The 21,932-nt window shown below is 33.9% G+C and overlaps 1 protein-coding gene across 1 annotated transcript in view; it reads left to right on the top strand.

The window, feature by feature from the left end:
* Nucleotides 1-9,190: 9,190 nt before the first annotated feature.
* The window catches only part of LOC142336525 (uncharacterized), a 45,082-nt gene continuing 32,340 nt past the window's right edge, over nt 9,191-21,932 (top strand). The window contains exons 1-6 of the mRNA XM_075385432.1: nt 9,191-9,412; nt 10,263-10,485; nt 13,672-13,801; nt 14,218-14,475; nt 15,191-15,414; nt 15,964-16,143. Coding sequence (XP_075241547.1) covers nt 10,334-10,485; nt 13,672-13,801; nt 14,218-14,475; nt 15,191-15,414; nt 15,964-16,143 — 944 coding nt within the window. The 5' untranslated portion in view covers nt 9,191-9,412; nt 10,263-10,333. The remainder of the gene's footprint in view (nt 9,413-10,262; nt 10,486-13,671; nt 13,802-14,217; nt 14,476-15,190; nt 15,415-15,963; nt 16,144-21,932) is intronic.

Below are 21,932 nucleotides of genomic sequence, written 5' to 3'. Positions count from 1 at the left end.
GACATAATTCGAGAGAATTGAGACCAGTTTGAAAATTTTGTTTGGAATGGATTTTCTAAGATCACATTTTTTTTATTCCTTGTGGCATTACTCTTAAGAAGATATGCTTAACTTCTCTTTAAAAGGTTAAATTGAAATCAATTTTAACCAGTAAGAGTTTTAATTCGGTTTCTCATCCATTTTAATTGCAATCATAAGTTTTTTTCATTGAAATCTTTTATTTTCCTCTTGTCAAATATTAAGAATTCACTTTTCGTAGTATTAACTGTGAGGTAGATTTCGTGAAAAATTTCTATTAGTATGTTGGTGTTTTGTTCTAACTTGACCTGGTTTTTGACAATGGAGGTATCATAAGTTCATAATTTAGAAATAGCATTGTGAGCATATTGTGTAAATTCAGATACGTTGTCAATTCCTATTGCCTTATCTCTGATGTAGAGAATATTTAACAGCGGGCCAAGTATTCGTCCTTGTGATGCAACTCTATGAAGCGTTAGTTTGTCTGATGTGCAGTCCTGAAGCATAACAGGTTGGCAGTGGATCACATGGAATCATTTCAACTTATTAATTGAGTTTTGCTCAAACTCCAGTTGGGCCAAATTGATCTCTGTAACTGCCTCATTTATGGAATCAAAGCTTTTGATAGGTCAAGAAGAGCTGCTGTAACAAAACGGTTTATGTCAGTTTATTTTTTGGTGAAATCTGTGCAAAATATTAAGGAACTGATGGTTGAATATTTATCCTGAAATTATAATGAGTTTTAGTTTGCAGTAACTTATCGTGAAGGTATTAACAAATATGATTTCCCATCATGGTTTAGGTTAATTCAGAAAACCACGGAATAGTGGAAATCGGGCGATAGTTATTCGGATCTTCAAGGTCGCCTTTCCTGTACAGTGGAATGAAATGTGCTTGTTCAAGCTCACTGGGAAAACAAGAAAAATTGATGCAATAATGTACAAGAAAAATAAATGAGAAGCAAGGACAGAGCTTGAGTCGTTTATAGCCTAAGCGGGAAAGTTTAATTGTCCGGTTGGTTTACTTCACCCCAGTGCCCCAATTGCTACATATTATAGATATTCTTTTACCGTTGCTTAGTGAAAACTAAACGGCTTTGGTTTAGAAATGTAAGCGCCACACATCTGTAGTGGAAGCTGAGGGCCTTGCAATTTCACAATTGTGGACAATCGATAGTTCAACAGGCTGGAATTTTTTGCTTGTCTTAAGTAATCATCAAAAGGATTCCTCTAAAAAAAGATCTGGGTTCAATTTTCTCAACGCTTTTTCTCTAATTGTTTTAATCAACTTTATCCTGTCTTTTTCTGCAGATATAATAAGGTTTTTCCGAATTGTGAAATCGTTGTCATTGGATGCAGTGAACTGATTTTCTAGATCAAAAAATTGTCTTCATCATTTGAAATCCTATCAAGGTCTGTCTTCAGTTGTCTTGATTTTCTAGTTATATTTTCGAAAAGAACAATTTACATAAAATATGGCAAAGTTGTTCATGTAAGTTCTCCTTATGATGAACTTTTTGCCAAATAATAGGGAACAATGATTGAAAACTTTTCCTAAAACTCTGTTGATTTTTACTTAAAAGTAGATTATCGTGAAGGTATTGACAAAAGAAATTCCGCGAGATGGTTTTAATGTTTTAGAAATTGACGGTTAATGAAAACTGGGCGAAATATATTAGGTTCTTCACTGTAGTCTTCTTGTGCAGTGGAATAAAATGTGATTGTTCAAGCTCATTGTGAAAACAAGAGAGTTTGATGCAATTATTTACAACAAATTTTTAATGAGGAACAAGGAAAAAGCTAGCAAACTTTAGCATGCGGAAATTTTTAATGGGCAAATTTGATCGCTTCGGCCCGGTGCCCTAATTTCAACATGAGAATCCGCTGCTCAAGGAAAACTAAAATCTTTTTCCGTTGCTCAGTGAAAAACTAAATTATTCTGGTTTAGAGTTGTAACTGACAGACGTCTGTATTGGAATCTCAGGGCCTTGCATTTTTTTTGTTTGTGGAGAAACGATAGTTCAACAGGCTGAAAACTTTTCTTTTTGTGATACGTTATCAGCATAAATTTTGTAAACAAAAAAGTTTTGGGTTTATTTTTTCACAACATAAGAGATTTTTTTAACTCAGTTATAAGCAACCAGTTTTTCCTTACATTTTTTGCTGCTTCAAAGAGATTTCTATGAAATTTGATTAAATCGGTGACATTTGGAGCAATGAATCGGTTAACAGATCAAAAAACACATCATGGTCTTCTTCACTAAACAATTTATCACGGTCGACCGTCAGTTGTTTTGATTTTTTAGTTATAAGTTTCAAACAAAACATTGCTTATGATGAGCATTCTTGGATAGCGCTGTCATAAATTTAATTGAAACTTCTGACAAGGAAACCAAGTTGTTCTTAGCCTACACTTTTTGCCAGTTTTGTTGTTCTGGACAGTGTGTAAAATGAAGTGCAATATGGTTCTTTTTATCATATATAATTTTTCTGAACTACTAACTTTGCGAAATCCCAAAATTTTAGTGTCGTCTAAAGATGAGCAGTCAGTAATAATGTAATCAAAAAGGCTTTTGGTTTTCTTGCCTCAATTTATAGGAGCTGGAATTGTTTATTTTCACAATATGCAAATCAGACTGAAGTCTACTAATTCAAGCATGGATCTGTTGAAGCTAACCAAATAGTTAGTATAATAATTACCCAACCAGAAGTAATAGTTTACCGTATTTCCAAATAGCAACTTCGGTGGTAATTGCTTATTTGCCCAAAAATTCTTTGAAATATCGTTTAATCTGTTTACAATTAACCTTCAAAACTAAAATGAAAAGTATCATAATCTTTGGCACAAGTATCATAACTCCAGCACGTTGTTTTGGTTTTAATTCCCAGCGAACAAATACGTTCAGTTTTCAACTACAGTATTTTTTCCCTTAGCATTGAAAACATTTATATCATCCGACTCAGAACGCCAAATTTCTGTAAAACAATAAACACATCTCAGTCCAAGATCGTTTACTAGTGTGCGTAGTTGTTTCTTTAGAATTTTTTGTTCATTCATATGACAAATTGCGTTTTCTTAGGTACTATTTTCCACTGCTGACGCGGGATTTTTTGAGCCCAACAGGAGCAAAACTAAAAAAAGGCAACAGAAGAATTTGGATTGTTTGGATGTCAAAAAAATATGTTTATTGTCCTTTACGATAAATATTTGAAACGAAAGTTTTTCAAGAAAACGGTATCATTACAAGAATACGGCTGTATTGGAAAAAGGGGTATTTTAAATGTTTAGTCAAAATATTGAGAGAAAACTCTATAATTTAGCGCAGATTATTTTTGATTCACTTGCCGATTTTTATTATTAGAGGTCATTGAGTTTTTCCTGTCTAGTTGGAGCAGGTATATGGTTTATTTCAGAAATTGGAAGTTTAAGAGTTTGAAAGAGTTTCATCAGTAAAGCTTTCGCTTTGGTGTAGCACCATTCGATCATAGTAGAAGATGAGAGATCAACATGGCTTTGAGAAGAGGCACACCATTCTCTTAGTTTAATTGCACTTCATCGAAATACAAGAAACTTATTCCAATGATATCACAGTTATTACCACTTTTTACATTATTTTCTAAAATCATTTTGAATATATGCTTGAAGGTATTGTATCTTTAAGGAGGGCTCACCAGAATTGTGAGATGCAATAAGATTACTATTTTCATTAATATTGCTATTCTTATTTCGATATTGCTAAGCGTTTTTCTGTGCTGGTATTTCGTAAACAACGTAAACATGTTGAAGGGTTTTTTTCACACAAGTCAACCAGTCTCTTGTGATAATCAGTTTGACGCGATCAAATTTATCCAAAATTATCGGAGTCCGGATTTGCAGCTAGTCCGCGTTTGCGGACATGAGTAGCGACATTTTATCACGCATTCTTGCGTTGCAGAAAATTGTTTATTTTGTGGACAAAAGTGACAAGAACATTGCGGACGACCCTTAAAAATTTTCGTCACTCATCTTGCAAAAATCTCGTTTTCCTGTTAATAGTGTCCGCAATATGCGAGAAAAGGCATCCTCACCACCGCACCTTAATCTTTAATTTATATTGAAAACCTTGTCAGATTAATTTTATAGTTACTATTCGCTTCATTTCAATAAGAAATAGTATTCAAAACCAGCTTTTTCTCCTTTCATCAGTTTCAGAAGCCCTGCGCAGAAAGTTGTTACCTGAGCGCGGCTGTTATTAACGCAAAATTTTGGACACTAGTGACCAAAAATCTGTCAACATTTCTCGCGTGTCAACAAATTCCGCAATCACGGACATCAGTGGCAAATATTCACAATTTTTTATTACTTTACAATGTCACTGTTTTTCGCGAAAGCCTATAGCGCACAATGTTAAAACAGGGGGGAGCGGACAATGCTGACACTAGCAAGCAGTATATTTTGCTCAAAAAGTAGTATTGGCGACGTTATGAAGGGGACCCAAGTGAATATCTTGCATATCTTGGAAAAATGTGTTTAATTTTTGCTTCACTGGATTGGATCTCAAATATCAATCAAGAAAACGGATAAGTTATTTGCTTGATAAATTCATGTTTAATGAAACTGTGGTACTATTGTCCACAAAAGCCACAAAGTGTACATTTTCCGGCAAATGTGTCCGTATTGCGCCACCTTAACTTTTTTAGCAATCACCCTATTTTGCCTCAGCCAGATTAGTAACATATAAAATTCTAGTTTTCATTGATTATGCGATCAGATTGGTAAAACCATTTTTAACAATTCTAAAAATTTATGGATATGACGTTAAACCAGATGATTTCTGGTATTGAAAAGTGATGTCTTATACTTTGAAGAGGCACTTCTAAAAATAAATAATTTAAAAAACCGACCAATTGCATTTGTGTTTTGTATGAGATATTAGAAATGGTTTCGTAGTCTCTCAAAAACACTCTGCAACGGTTCTACACCTTCCTCTCCCGTCGAGCTGATCAGTATGAACACTTCAACAATAGTTAATAAAAAACTGATATTGTACAAAATTAAGTTTGGTTTTCTTTTTTGAACCTCTTTTCTTAGAAAAAATGAATTTATCATTTTTTTTAGGATTATTTTGCGCGTATAGATTATCTGTTTCAACGACTGACATATTTGTTGATCTATGAAAACCTTTGATAGTCGGGTCCTTACTTAAATCTTTTCTTTGGATTGTATTTCGGGAATTGGCCGGCTACATTTTTTTCTTAGATCTTTTCCCATCTTTTCCATGAAATCGGCTTTAAAATTGAGGAACAGGTAATTTCCAATGGGCATTAAGTCTCATCTGATGCCCTAGCTGTTTTTAGTACCTTTTTATGTGCTTAGAGTGCTGAATACGCAGTAAAAGCCTAAATTCAAAATGAAAAGCTCATTCTTTGTGAAATGTTTCACAAGAGGGAGATTTCGTTGAGAACTTTAACATCAAATACTTTAGACAAACTTTAGATGATCATGCCGGCATCATAATTTCGTTTTTTTCTCTTTAAAGGATGGCGTCTAAGTTATTCCGATAACTGTCAACAACTACGTTATGCACTTTAAATAAAGACGCTTTGGTTTTAAAATTTTCATCGGCAGATCTATTTGCATTTTCGTTCCTCTTTTGTAAAGTTTCGCTTAATTTCCTCGAAAATTTCTTCTTTTGTCTATTGGTCCTCGAAGCTGATTATATTTTGAACCATTCATGAAAAAAAATGTCTTCTTTTCAGTCAAAAAGGTTTATTTTGTTTTGCAATTATCTTTTTTAGTGTTGGTCACGAAATGCTGCGGAGATGAAGAGAAAAATACAATTTACTCTCCGCAAATAGTTCTTTTATTGTTCTCATTCTTCTTTTTGCAGTTTTGTTGTTATTTTGAATTCAATCACTTCAAAATATTTTTTAATTTTGTTTTGTATATTGTGATTTGTTTAGTAGTTACGTTATTGATATTTGTAGCAAAGGACATTTAATAAAGATTTCCAAAACGCGTCTGAACACTCTCTTCTATGCTCTAAATGACTTTGACTTTAGTCCAGAGACGCTTAAGCACACGATGTATTATACCAGACTCCCTTCACTGGGCGCTCACGGGCAGCCAATCAGCCCTTGCTATGGTCTCCAACCTCAACCCGTTAACTTTAACAAAGTTTTAACAGAAAATTACTATCTCATACTCCAGTCCCGAAAACCAAACGTGAACGACGCAAGATAACGTCGGTATCTTCAGTTTTAGGAAAGTTTCCATATCTTCGGTATCTTGCGGATACCCGGTCACTTTTGGACGCAAGAGAGATTCTGTATGTCCTGTGTTAGAACATTCGAAGTATTATAGAATGCCTTCAACTGATTAAAAGATCAAACAGATTGAAATCCCAAGATGAAGTGGAAATTGAATCAATGATTACCTACAATTTCCAGTCAAGGTTGAAAATCTCGTTAGAAGTGCGTAGCATGCGTCCGCTTGACCTTAAGAGAAAAAAATAGCCCGAGTTAGTATAAACGAAGTTTAGAGACAAAAATGATTCGAAAAATATTGCACAATTGAAAAGCATTTTAGAAAAAGAACAAAAGTAGCCGGTTGGCATAACATACAAATGCAAATAGAACGAAATATCTAAAGAAATAAGAGCCAGAATATCGAACAAACTGAACACTAAATCTTGGCGCTATAAATCTCGAAACACAAACTTCAATATACGAATTGGTCAAAAAAACTAAGAGAATTGAACACTGAAAAATGATTCAATCAAAGTTTTTCGAAAAGAACTTTTTGCAAAAACAACTCAAAAATCTATTTTCCTGCTAGTATTTATTGCATTTTCAAGAACTTTACTGTGATGTTAAGGGCATTTTAAAAATGAAAGGAGAAGTTAAATATTAGCGTCACTTACAATATAGACTATTTATTCTTGCAGAAAAATGTAATATGAAAGCGTAAGTGAAAACCGCAAATTGAAAAGAGCAAAAAGAATCTTTCAGCTCAATCTTGCAATTGAATGATTTCACAACTTCAGTGAGTTTCTAGGAATTTCTTTTCACTTACAGCACGTTGAGTGCAGATCGAGCAAAACCTGAAGTGGATACGGAATAGATACCAAATTGCATAGTAGTTGTCAACCTAACAATCCAAGAAAAATGCACACCACTGCTGAAATGAGTCTGGAACCTTATTTGAACGGGAGGGTAATAGCATATGATAGAGGTGAAAACACAAGAAATGCGGAGAGTAGTTAACACAAACGAGCAATGCAAATAAAATCGAAACTCGCCAATCTGTAACATTGAACGTATCAAAAGAATAATTGTGACTCGTCCTGTTTTATATCTCAGAGAAGTATATTTTTTTTTGCTAGGAGCAGCTTTACAAAAAATTAAGAGAATCAATTGCTTTGATCTATGTAGCTGCTTCAAATAAGTTTAGGTACTTTAAAATAGCTTGTAAAATTACTCTATGTCAACACCATGAAAGCAAATTTCACGTGAGGTGTTTGTCTGAGGGCCAAGAAAAAATTGAATTTTAAAAAATCAATTGGGCATTTAAGGACAATCCAGTACAAAAAACTCAAATCAAATTCATTCCTTTATAAACACAGGAGCATTTCAGGATTGCTGCTTATGAGAGTTGAAAACCAAAGCCGTACTGAAAAATGTGTCACCTACAGAGGTGACTGATTTTCCGTGTAAAACATCGCTGAAAGTTAGTTCAAATTGGTTTCCGATTATTTGAGAACCTCACAAGAATGCAATATAATGCCTTCATTCTAGCAGGGTTTTGATTCACTTTCAAAAATCGCGCAAGCTTTCTTTTTTACCATTTAAGAATTTTTTTTCAGTTTCAAAGATTTTTTTAAGGTTGTGGGGGTTACATAATTTTGATTCAAAACGAACAAACGACACCTGGGCTGAGCACCCAGAGTATTTCAGTACTGAACCATTGTAAATCCAGAAATTCTATATAGACATTTTTACACTTCTAAATGTTTTGTTCATGTCAAAAGATACACTGATATGTCTTTTTTTCAGAATAAAATGTACTTCTGATTTTATCCTAATTTTGATCTGTCCAAAACTATGATCAATCAATTATCAGGCTAACTAAAATTATTGTATTATTTTATATAAAATCACTTTCTCAAACGCTTTGTCCAAAAATTTACCTCAAAACGCCACAAAACATATATAGCTGTCAGTTCAGTGATAAATGATAAAAGTTATATCGTTTTTTCACTAATTCTTTTGTCATCTTTTAGTTTCAGGATTCACTTTCAGTTTATTTTTATAACAATTTTTCCTCTTGAAAATTATGTTGGGTAAGAGAAAAAAATTTTCAAGCCTCTGAACAAGTGGTGTATTGAGGGTTCTTTTATACTAACCTGAGGTACAATATCTCCCACTGCCCATACGAAATCTGCAGAGCCAATAAAGCCTGCTTCACATATTTTAAGAGGTCAGCGCTTTGCGGAGAAATGCCAATACTTGGAATTTCTTTTGGCGAAGACCCTTAAATCTTAACATTTCTCTGTCAATAGAAATCCCAGATAGAAACTCTGGGGGTAATCTTTTAGCAGTCTTATATTTGATCTGATCAGACTCTGAACTAAGCCTGAGACCAGCATCTGTGATGCTCTTTTGAATCTGATGGGCTGATGGTCTCTGTGGAAATGGCACGGCTATTTCCAAAAAAAATCAAAAGAGACACCTGGCACAGATTTTGAGATCAATTTTTTCTTTCGTTGGCCTTCGTTGTGACAAAAAAAGTTTGATTTCAAGTTTGATTTTAATTTCTAAGTATGAAGTGCTCATATTGAAGCAGACTTTAAATACGGGAAAAGTTGATGTATGTCCTTTTCTGAAAATTGTGCAAGAAAATCGCTGCTCTGAAATGCTGAATGCTCAAACGTTTCAGTTCAAAATCCGTACATAATAACAAAGGCGTTGAAAAGCGCTGAACTTGATGAAACGTGCTGACGATGACTTGGAACATGATTTGGAATGCTTTGGGCTTCTAAATAGAAACCCGTTTTGCCTGATTGTGAATCGAAACCGCACTCAATAATGCATTGAACAAAAGCAGTTTGCAAATTTGCCATCTATATAGTTATTGTTTGCGCAATTGTATTTAAAGTTTGTTTACATCATTCAAATTCACGCTTGATCTTGATTCAAACTAGACTTTGTATGTTTCATCGAGAAGTCCAAAATGTTTTGTTTTCGTAATTGTTTCAAATTGAAATTCTCGTTTAGCTTTACTGAACAAACCCGATAGAACGTTTTAATTTGACAAAATATAATAGATAAAAAAATATGCAGCTATCGAAATTATTGAAAAGTGCAACTATGTGAAAAACCATAGCAAATTATTATTCAGCGGAAGGAACATATTGGTAACGAGAAATAATCACGAAATTTCAACTTCTACTCGCTTTTATCGTGTTTTTAATACACCTTACAATAATATTTCTCTTGGAAAATTATTCTCTCGGAAAGTAATCGCTGTTGATTGAAAGCGTAAGTTTGAAAAGATAAGATCGCGACAACAAATTGATAGTGATTTGTGTCTTTTTCTCTTATTGTTTTATCGTTTTTTCTATAGTTTAACCAGTGCCTTTAACATTTCGCCTAGTCAATTTAAATACCTGTACAAACCTAATTGCGATTCTAAATTCAATATTGATTCAGAGCTATGATCATGTCACTTATTACATTTGATAGTCTTGTGAACGTCTTGACACAGACGTGCAACTTCAAATCCTAGATTTGGCCATGACATGTAAATAAAAGTCTTGGCGAAGACTTGGAAAGTCTAAACCCAAGTTTTGGCCAAAAATTGGCAAGAGTAAATCCAGTCCAGGTTTTGGATAAGACTTGGCAGGTCTAATTCCAAGTCGTGCCAAAGACTTGACAAGTCGGAATCGAAGTTTTGGCCAAGAAGTGGCACGTCTAAATACATATCTTGGTGAAGACTTGGGGAATCCCAAAAATTTTCCGTCATAGGTGAGAAAAACGAAAAATTGTCCTGATTGGGTAACATATCTTCCAAGAGGGGCCTGAAGGAAGATATAAAAATAGCCGACAAATAGTTTTAGAATAGAAATTTCGAAATAAATTTGTCAAAAAAATTTTGTTTTTTTTAAAAAGTTCTTGCTTACTACCAAACCTAGTATTACATGTTTCCATGATCACTTAAAATATGCTAATAATACGGCCGCTTATTTTCAATGTGTCGAGTAGAAGTATGAATTCCGTTAATTTACACATTTTATTCTCATAATTTACCGAATTTGTTAATGTTAAACTGATAACCTATGGCCTCACTTGACAACCGAAGTAGTATTTATGGCTCTCAATACTTAGTGGACGAGGTTGAAGGGTGTGAACAGCCGGAATTGTCCTCTGACGAAATAGTCGCAGAGCTAAAGGCTCCTGTCGATTATGAGCGAGAAAATGAAGAAGACAGGTATTAAAACATCAAATTATACTGGTATGCAATGACTAGGGTTGATAGCGAGGCCGGCAATTTTTTGAGGCCCATATAAAAATATACTTCTTTACTCCACAAAACACACATTTGGCAAAATCGTGAACACATGCAAAAATACCTCTTCATTTCCCGGGTCGAGGTATCACCGCCATTCAATGCAAAATTATGTAAGATAAGCGGTGAATGCGCTGAAATTACATAAATTCACCGCTTAACTTAGTGGTGAACTTACCTAAATTCACCGCTTAGAAAAAAGTGTTAAAATTGTGTGAGATCAGCAGTGAATGCGGTGAAATGAATCTGGAGCGAAGGAGGAATCGTTAGAATTAACCCCCCCCCCCCAATTAAATTACCTCTTAATCTTGCATCTTTCAGACACTGTTTTCTAAGCGGTGAATTTATGCAATTTCACCACTAGAATAAGCGATGAATTTACAAAAATCACCACAATTCACCGCTGAAATATATAATTTCACCGCTAAAAATCGCAAATCTTACAAAAATTCACCGCGCATGTTTTACAGAAAGTAGAGTGGATTTGATTTATGTCCAAAACAGGCAGTGGAAGAAGAAGTGGATGACATGCAGGAGGTGGGAGGTTCGAACCCATGTAAGGGCGGTGAAAAGTGGTGACTTTTTGTAAGTTCATCGTTTAATACAGTGGTGAAATTACATAATTTCACCGCATTTCACCGCAAAATTATGTACGAAATTTGCGGTTAAAGAAACATCTCTTCACCGTCTATCTTACATATTTTTCCGAATTTTTTTCGACCCGGGTTGTCCACGATTTATGTCACCACTTTCCACACTCTTTTTTGCATTCACTGAGCCTTCAGCAAGAGGTTTTCGTTTTTTTAAATAATGACATTAGGCATAGTTCAGAAGCCAATTTTTATTAATTACCATATTAAGAGTATATCGCCTTTTCAATCCGCAGTTAGAAAAATGGAGAACTTTTTCTATTTAAGATTCAACAAGGTTTTCTTTGATTTCCACTTAATTGACACTTTGTTAGCAGTTTTCATTTGACGACAGCTCAAAAATACAAATCAATGGCAAATGTGACGGATATTGTCAAACTTTCTCAAATTGGAACTAAATTCGCCCAACAGTTACTGTTTTCCACGCTCGCTCAAAACAACAATCTGAAAACATAGGCGCAAAATCCTTCAAAATCAAAAAATTTGCTTGTTTTCGAGGAAATTTTGCGGCGAAATGCTGATTATATACAATTTGTGGTGGATCTGGTTAGTTTGTGTGAGAAGTATGGTGAAAACGGTGTTTAGTCGCAATTGTTACAAATTTTCCACTAAATTAATTGAAATTACTGAAATATCCACACATCCTCACCACCGTCACTGCTACATCATGCAGACACCTTGCAGTGGGAATTTTATATTTCACCAAATTTCATTGCAGCTCTTACTTTTGGTTAAATCATCAGTTCGTGTGAAAGTATTGAGGTTCCGCTCAAATTTGCTTTTTTAATAATTAATTCCATTTTATGTATGATGTGTCGCAGTTCATTTAGACATGTGATGAAATTTCTCAACATGTCATTACTATGTTGTCGACAACCTTTTCTCCTGAAAAAGTATTATCTTGAAAAATTTTGGCAGTTTCTGACGAAATCTTGCAACAGTATCAACCGAAATGTTTCAAGACACTGCTTAATAAACTATTTTTCTAATTTGTTTTCATATTATGAGAACTATGGTTCAAACCTAGTCACCCTTGAACAAGATTTGAATATGATGTCTATAATGCGTTCCAATACTTTTTTTACGAGAAAAAGATTAGCTTAGATCAAATACTCGGCTCTGAAAAAGATATAAAGATATACCAAATAATACTATAAATTAAACTCTCCATGATATACTCAAATAACAATTCATTGTTTTTGCAGCACAAGTTTTTCTTTCCCTATTGTGGCTAATCGAGATTTTCCTTACAAGATTTCAGCAACATTTGGGGGAACTCTTGATAAATTTTCTGAGGTAGCTAGATTTTAATTGAAGAAAAATGGTCAAGTGTTTCCTTCTGGCTCTGATTTCAATATGACAATGTGATAACTTTCCCTAATAAGCAAAATATGTGCCATCAAAATCAGTTGACCTGAAATTAAAATTAATTTAAGAAATCTTGCTTAGTTTTTTCAAATGATATCATAAATTTTAACCAGATATCTCACTTTAACAGTAAATGCTCCCCTTTAAAAGTAAAATTTACAGATCTTTGAAAGTCGATTTCCAAAAATGATCGTAAATAAAATTTCTAAAATTTGTCATTATATAGTCAAATTGTACACATAGTTAAAAAATTTTTTATTAAAGTGTCACATATCAATGTGAGAGAAAGTTATTATACTTTCAAAAATGTTTAAAAAAAGTGGAAAATGCAGATAGATTGTGAAAATAGGAGAAATTGGCCTTTTGTATTTGTTTGTCTTCAAATGAGGCCCGTAAACACCAGGTCCAGTAGAGGTTAAAAAATAGGAAAACAAATGTTTTTCCGAAATAATGCGCGAGAAATCTAATTTGAAGTAGTTTTTCAATAATTTCAACTTCCCTTGGTTAAGGGAGGTAAAGGAGAAAAACTATGTTCTGATTAGAAGGTGATTCTTTAAATCTTTAAATTAAAGAGATTGTTGCATTCTCACTTTATATGTTGGTTTCAAAGGTTACTATATTTGTTTTCTATGTAGGCGGTTATCAATAATTTTTAGCTGCCGTTCAGAAAATGTCAATGAGAAATTAAAAAAAATAAACTCATATCAGAATATCGCGCTTTTTGCATTTTTTGCAGAGCTGGATTTTTGAGCTAACGTTTGCAGCTATATGAAAAGTTGAATATTTTTGTCTATAAATCCCACATTTTTAAATGATCTACTACAACAATTTATTAACGAAAAATCAAATTAAATAGGAAGAATTTTTGGAATTCAGCGTATTTTTACGCATTATTATTTAAGTTTTTGCTATATGAAAATCAACGCATAACAGCGCATTTCTTACATATTTTTTAGAAAAAGTTTAGACCCGCGGTGTTAGCAGTTATTTCAAAACTTGCTCTCAAAATCTGAAAGCCAATTTGTTTTTATTAATTGCTTAATGTCCATAAAAATGAGCGATAAATGATTTTCTCTGTCGTGTTGTGCAGGTACTTGGTGCTAGAGGGCATTCTGTCAAATCTACAACCAGAGGACGAAGTGTCAGAGGAGTGGGTGTCTGGATTTGTCCTCCTGGATGGAATCCGAATTCTGCTACACAAGTTTGTCGAGCTATCTATGGTAATATCATTTTTGCGTATTTGTCTAAAACCACTTAATAGCAATAAAAAAACTTTTTTTAAATATTTACACAACCAGTTTTTCGGTTTTAATCATTCGAGGTTTTGTCGGTTCGCGGCACTTGAAATTGGCCCCCTTTTGAAAAGTAACCAATGAACAAATACAATATGAAACCACCCTCTGCCCATTATGTTATGCAACCCCACAGTTAAAGGAGCAATTACAGCCATTGCATTGTAAATCATCATGTACACATATAGCACGTGCGTTTGGGTGGGTGGGGTGGGGTGCAAATTTCAAAGATTATATGCACCCACTAATCTGGTAGTCTATGGGTGGGTGGGTGCAACATAAACGAAAAAGATCCAGATATTCTTAATTGTTTGCATAGTTTCAAATCTCCTGGCTTTCTTCAGAGGTTCGACAAGCAAGACATGTTCGTATTCTCAACTCTTCTACCTCTCAAGAACATTCTGCGCAATCTGATTGGCTACGACTGTTTCCTCAAGTTCTTCCTGAAACGAGACGACAGAACTGGCAAGTTGGACCCCCAGTTGATAGGAGATGTGGGCAAAGTGATGATGTCCAGTTCCATCATGTGCAGGAGAGAGATTGTCCACCTGTTGACTAACCTCATGATTGATTATTCACACGCAGTCGAATTCGTTACCCGTGTAAGTTGCATAAACGCCGAGAAATTAAAGAGCAAACAGCTTTTAACCAGGTCGTGGTGTCCAGACCGAAGTGACCTCTAATCAAGCCATGTATGAGCCCACATCTTTGCTCGATTTACATGGTCTGGAAAAGTCTCCAAGCGCAGGAATGTGAACAATGTTCAGGAACTGAGCTCACTCAATGTTTCCAATGCACCATAGTCTGATCAGAGTCACTTTTAGTCTGATCAGAGGTCAATTTTAGTCTGATCAGAGGTCAATTTTAGGCTGATCAGAGGTCACTTTTAGTCTGATCAGAGGTCTTGATCAGAGGTCACTTTTAGCCTGATCAGAGGTCACTTTTAGTCTGATCAGAGGTCACTTTTAGCCTGATCAGAGGTCAATTTTAGCCTGATCAGAGGTCAATTTTAGCCTGATCAGAGGTCAATTTTAGTCTAATCAGAGGTCACTTTTAGTCTGATCAGAGGTCACTTTTACCCTGATCAGACGTCAATTTTAGCCTGATCAGAGGTCACTTTTAGTCTGATCAGAGGTCACTTTTAGTCTAATCAGAGGTCACTTTTAGTCTGATCAGAGGTCACTTTTACCCTGATCAGAGGTCTTGATCACAGGTCAAAGGTCTGGGGAAGGACAAATCAGAGCTGATTTCGGTCTATACCTCAATCTGGGAGCACTGAGATGCTCACTGAGATTGGGTAGTTTGTGTTATTTCCAGGTGTACAACCTAATTTGCCAAGCCACAGATGAGTCGTTCCCGTTTCAACCTGTGATTGATGACTTGAAAGTGCACACTGCAGATGTGGAGTACATAGCAGACCTCATGGCATTCATAAACGCCTTCATTTTATGTGAAGACCACCACGATGGCAGGATCCAACAGAGGGACATGTTCATAAAAGCCGGTCTGCTCGAGATCCTCGAATCGGAGGAGTTCAAAAGGGATCTAAGTTAACATATTCTGGTTAACATGACCCCAATTTTTCACCCCAGTGGTCGCACTACTTGAGCATACATGTATTTAAACAATAGCTGAATGCGCTGAATGAGATAAATTTTAAGAACGCTGCCTTTTTCAGTTCAATTATTGCAGAAGTTTGGGGCTTTCTGATCAGAGGTCACTTTGGAATAAGAAGTAACTTTGATATAAGGATTTCAAAATAAAGCGTCAGATCTTGCAGTTAGGTTGCTTATTTGCGCAGATAGCTTTTTTCTAGTTAAACATTACACAAAAAACGTAAGAGGAAAATTTCGTGTTGCATGTTTGGCGAAAAATAACTCAAATGCGCTCAATTTTCTGAATAGCATTTTACCTGAGACAATTGACTTCGTTATGCTAACCTTTGAGCAAATATATCAGAAAAAAATCTTTTCCTAAAAGTGAATTCAGAAAACGTATCGTTAATTATCGCAACTTCTCGAATGGTTGTCAAATTCCGGATTCCTTTAGTCGACCAAATGTTAACTTTGATCTGACAAATAATGTCCTAGTTTCACTCAACCCCCTGAGAACGAAGCAACCGAGGCAACAGAGTCCCTCAAGATCCAGATAGACTTCTTCGACCAGCAGATGAGAGACGACGAGGCTCTAGCTCTGGAACCCCTGCAGAACATTCTGGTACATCTGCTGAACAGTGAGATATCAGCAGAAACGAAAATGATTCTGAACAAGTGAGCCAACTTAAGCGTTTATTATTATATTTTAGCTGGTTGAATTTTTTTAATTGATAACAACCAATATAGCATTGATTGGCTATCCACCATACTATCATACTAAATCAGCACTGAATCATGATACTTCATTTATGCATTATGCATTATGTTATGGTCATTTTCTGGTCATTTCGCTTACAATGTCATGATAAAGTAGAATTTTCGTTTACCATGAAAAACTCTGGTCAAAACTCTTTTTGAGTTTTCATGACCAGATATTCTGTAAAAATCCGGGTCCTAAAGTTTTCTAGTCTGGAGCAATCATGAACAGCACAAAAAACCAATGCAGTGAAACTTGAAATTTCTATGAACAGCGTGAATAAATCATTTCTATCACAGTTCATTCAAGCTTGTACTAATCAACTGAATACAACCTTGAACTCAACTACGGTGAAATGTTGTAAAATTTTGATTTTATTCACATGGATGGGTTTCTGCTTTGTGTTACTTTGGCACAGCTAAGCACAAATTCATGCTTATCAATTTTTAGCCAATTAATGCTAATAAATTGGCCCAAAGTGACCAAATAGCTGAACAAATAGCTTTTCTTCCGGAAGAAAAGGGTCTGCTGATAGAAAAAAAATGTACTTTAATGACATGTCAAAATAGAAAACGCTTACAATTTGTTTTAGATGGTAAGAATTTTGTTTTCATGACCAATCATATACTCAAATACAAAAAGGCTCAGTAATGTGCACTTGCATATATTGTTCCGACCCCACTCATCCTAATTTTTTACCAAGTAATGAGGATTAAAAAAATCAAAAATTCAAATATTGTTCAAACAAATTTATGTTTGAATTAAAAAGTTGCATCAAAATCAAATTGTTCAGTAAAAAAAATAATGTCAAGTTAGAGGACCGATGAGAACTGCCACTTTTAAGAGGACGAGAAAGGACAAAAAACAAAATCAAATTGCAACAAAAAACATTATTAACATCCAAAACTCATTCTCCAAAAAGCAAGACAAAATAGCGGCAAAAAAATCTTTAACAAAACAAATTAATTTGACATCACTAAAAAACATGGGACCAGCCATATTAAGACTTAATGAGATAAGGTCACAAGTAGACAAAAAGAACAAAACGCAAAGTTTAATAAAACGTTTAAACTTGTTTAAAACAAACTTTTTCAAATAAATATGACCATTTGATGTTAACTGAAATCCTTATGTAGCTTCATGTTCATTCATGCTTTTATATGAAGATACTGAGACCTGTCATTGTCCAGAATATGTTGTTTGTTGTGCGTCAACAAAAACAAACGACAAAAAAATCAATAAAAAGTTGCGGGAAAACAATGTGGATGCCAGTAAAACCGTAAAAGAGTTCTATAAAAAAGATATGTGTCTTCTTTAAACACAGATAAAGTAAGAAAAAAGACCTCTCGATAATTTGACTAGGTGAGGATTTAACATATAAATTTTTTTAAACAATCAATTTCAAAGTCATTAGAACATTAGCTGTCTACTGAAGTCATTAAAAAAATTCAATTACTTCCGCAGATAAAACCATTGAGATCCATCAATATTTAGAACATGCCATATGTTTACAAAGAGAACTATAAATGCAGACAAAATAAATTAATTTAAAAGTTTTGCGAAAAACCGGTGTCGAAGTCTTTAAAACAATTAGCAATGCACTGAAACGATCAGGTATGTTCAACTGTGCTCTTCTTCATCACCAATATTGTGTTATGTGACCTATAAATAATGAGACCAGGTAACAAGAAAAAAAAGAACAGCAAGTACACAATTTAAAGAGCCAGGATTTTAATTAACAATTGATTTCAAAGTCACAAAACACTTCAGTTATTAGCTGAAATTAGTAAATAGGTTCCTTTGTCCATCAAAAGGCTGCCACATAGACCGGCATATTTTCCAGCATTTTTCAAGCGACTACAAAAAAACAACTAACGATAAAAAATTTATTAAAATCTGCGAGAAGACGATGAAGAAGCCGTTATTAAAAATTTAATTTTGTCTTCATTCTCAACGCCAACAGGATTATTTCTGACGTCTCAATAGCGTGACATGACAAGATAAACAACTACAAAGACAAAAAATGTACAAAAAATGAAAATATTTTTGTAAGTAATCGTAGTATCGAAGCCGAAAAACACATATTTTAAACAGCGAAAATATAAGTTTTTAATCCATTAGAATGACAATGTGACCTGTTTTGGTTGACTTTAAGCTACCAATTGACTAAAAAGAAGGATAAAAGTGCCAAAGCTCAATAAACCCTTGTTGATTTTTAAGACAACTAATTATAAAGGTCAAAAAGTCAAAATGGCCATAAGCTTTCGACTAAGTTAGATTGCTTTAAAACTACTTAGGAAGCCTATAGGACATAGCATTAGCAGTCCTTGATTTGAATTGTTCTGTACTGTAATTAACATAAAAAGCAGAAAAGAGCGGAAATATTTTTTTCGAAAGGAGAGGGACTAATCACATTCCAAATTTGTTTTATTGCAAAAACAACGATTAGACCAAATATAGTTTTGCTCTTATTGTTGGTTCATCAAATATAAGTTTTTTGTTCGTCCATTAAAAATACTAGTGAATTATTCTCAGAATTTTTGTGTTCACTTATCAAAAAAGCGGTCAAATTCAACGCAAACTGCCCTTATTGGAGTTAACGAAGACTGCGCCAGCAGTTTATAATGCATGTTTATCCTGCAAATTTAAAATAAAGCTGACTACAGATTGTTATTTTGTTCAATTTTTGTTGAAAAAAGGTTGAAATTGGGAAAATGCGCCAAAATATTAGAGAAACAATTGGATCCATCAGTTCAACAACATTTTCTCATCTTCAGAGTTATTGCAAACAACACTATCGTTCACAATTTTAACATCTGTTTCAAAAAAATTGTTATAACAAAATCCTTCAAAAATTGGAAAATGTGAACATAGAGAAAGAAAATTAGTCAAACGTTCAAAAGATTTAAACCTCCATAACTCAGTGGAAAGAACAGAATTCAAAAGTTTGTTTTTATAAATTCGACGCTGGACGGGCTTTTTAAAGAAACCACTCAAAACCCTCTACAAGTATACAATTCCTCCACTAAAAAACAGGGTTCAAGCAATTAGACAGCAAATACTATTTGTCATAATTTATGCGCAAATTATAAAAAAATCTATCTCTTCGCCATAAATAAGTAGCCAATTTTTTTGGATCAATAAAATTAAAAGCTGTAAAGATGAAAGCTTGGAAAAAAACTTTTGTTTATGAGATGACTCTTTTATGCCGTTTTTGTAATTTTTTGAAGTACTTCTTTAAAAGAGCTGTCTATAAAATAAAAAAATCATTTTTTCGGGACAATTGAAGAGCTGAAATAAAAGACTTTGCCACTTCTCTTATTAAAGTAATATTTAAAAGCTTTGCATAAGCATAGTTTTGAATTCAATCTTTTTGTCTTTTCAATTATTTACTTCCGAGGAAATCCCATAAACACCGTAAAGAAAAAACGAAATCAAAATGTTTGACATAGTATTGGTTTCTGTATATTGTTCGTAGATTAGTTAAAATCGTTTCCGTCAACTACATTTAAATTAACCAGTTGAAAATTAAGGATATTTTCCAAGGTTCGCATCCTCATTTGGGGCAACATAAGAACTTAATATATCGTTTGTGAGTTTCCAAGTTTAAATTGTCTTATATGAGCTGTAAAAAGCTTTTATAATTCTTAGATAGCTTATATAACTTCAGTCACCGGTTCCTCATTTTATATTTACGTAATGGATAATTTACTTAAATATCTCGAAAAATAATCAGGCGTTCATTGCTCACTTACTTTTGTACCTATTAATTTGTATCTAATTTAAAAAAAACCTGAGGCTTACATATTTGTCAAATTTAAAGAACATTAGGTAATGTTTCTATCTCAATTTTAAATCATGTCGCACGCTTAGATTTTTGTCACCCAACATGCAAAAAAATATTTTTTAAGAAACATGTTGAAAATTGTGAAAATTAATATCAAAGTCGTATTTCAGAGGCCTTTTATAAGCGGGAGAAGTTTTCATAGGCTTATCCCACTGATTGCGACAATTTTTTTCTGAGAACAGAGTTTATAAATAATAGTATTTTCTCTTCAATTTCTATAACGTGTCTAATTCGTCGCTAGTTTTTTTTATTCATTGTGAAAATTCTGAAAAATTTTTGTTTCATCGATGAAACTAAAATATATGAAAGTGCCGGGAACATTTTTTCTCTTGTATTTACTCTGTGAAGTATCATTGGATGGTGAAACAGACAAACGTTCTGAATTTTTTGATGGCTTTATATTGCAAGGAGTTTTCAAAATTAGAATGCTGATGAGTTTTGTTTATTGTAATTTAATTGAAAATAACTACAATATCTTTAGCCGAAATGTAAGCTGGTGAAATCTCGCAATGTTTTAGAGAAAACTGAGTTTTGCATTTTTCAAGTTTTAAAGGTTTGTGCGAGCTTCAATCATCATATTCAGTTTTTTAACGACTTCTTTTGACAAAGCTTTTTTGTTTTTTTTTCTGCGTTTTTTTTCTGAGTTATTGCTACAGAAGTTTCTAGATAATAACAATTTGCATAATTTTGCAGTTAGCTATATTAAAAACTCCAATTCTTACTCCTTTTGAAAAGCTAAAGAGGCGTGCAGTAAAATAATGAAATGTGAATCATTACGTCTCATTTGACCCTCAACAGATTTTTACAGGGGCGGGGTTAACAGTGCTTACAAAGTTGTGAAATCTACCTGCTATCTTTCGTAAAAAGAATTCACGCGAAATATTAAAACACGCAAAATTTCTTTGTTATTAACTCTGCTTTCGGTTTCTCGCTTATATGATTCAAAATCCAACCAAAAAAGTTAAGGTAAGCGTTGGTCACAAGTGGCAATTAAGAGTACATATATAAAGGTTGTTTGTGAATTCCACTTACAAATGAATGCAAATTTACTCGCTAAATTTAGGGCCATATAAAACGTAATGATCTGTTTAGTTTGATTTAAAAAGGGTTCTTAATAACAGCGGCCATTTTGTAATCTTATTGAACGTAAAAATCGAAGGGAATAAATCGGCTATTATGACACTTCCCGGACCTAACGCCAAGTCAATTTCAGTACTGGGCAAGTCTAAATCCAAGTCTTATTTCATTACGGATTCAGAACTATGATCATGTCACTTTTTACACTTGGCAGTCTAAATCCAAGTCTGGGCTGAGACTTGGCAAGTCTAATCCAAGTCTGATTTAGGACTTGGCAATTCTTAATCCAAGTCTGATTTAAGATTTGGCAATTCTTAATCCAAGTCTGATTTAAGACTTGGCAATTCTTAATCCAAGTCTGATTTAAGACTTGGCAATTCTTAATCCAAGTCTCGGCTAGCCGAAAAATCGCCTAAAATAGCCGGGAAAACGTCAAAAATAGTCGAAAAAAACGTCAAAAATAGCAGAAAAAATTGCCTAAAATAGCCGGGAAAACGTTAAAAATAGTCGAAAAAAACGTCTAAAATAGTCGAAAAAAAACGTCAAAAATAGCCGAAAAAATCGCCTAAAATAGCCGGGGAAATCGCCTAAAATAGCCTAAAATAGCCACCGAAAAAATCGCCTAAAATAGCCGGGAAAACGTCAAAAATAGTCGAAAAAAACGTCAAAAATAGCAGAAAAAATTGCCTAAAATAGCCGGGAAAACGTTAAAAATAGTCGAAAAAAACGTCTAAAATAGTCGAAAAAAAAACGTCAAAAATAGCCGAAAAAATCGCCTAAAAT

Source organism: Convolutriloba macropyga, chromosome 3 (genome assembly GCF_964194025.1).
Source record: "Convolutriloba macropyga chromosome 3, txConMacr16.3, whole genome shotgun sequence".
Lineage (NCBI taxonomy): Eukaryota > Metazoa > Xenacoelomorpha > Acoela > Convolutidae > Convolutriloba > Convolutriloba macropyga.
The sequence above is the reverse complement of the archived record's forward strand: the minus strand, read 5'-3'. Positions and strand labels throughout refer to the sequence as shown.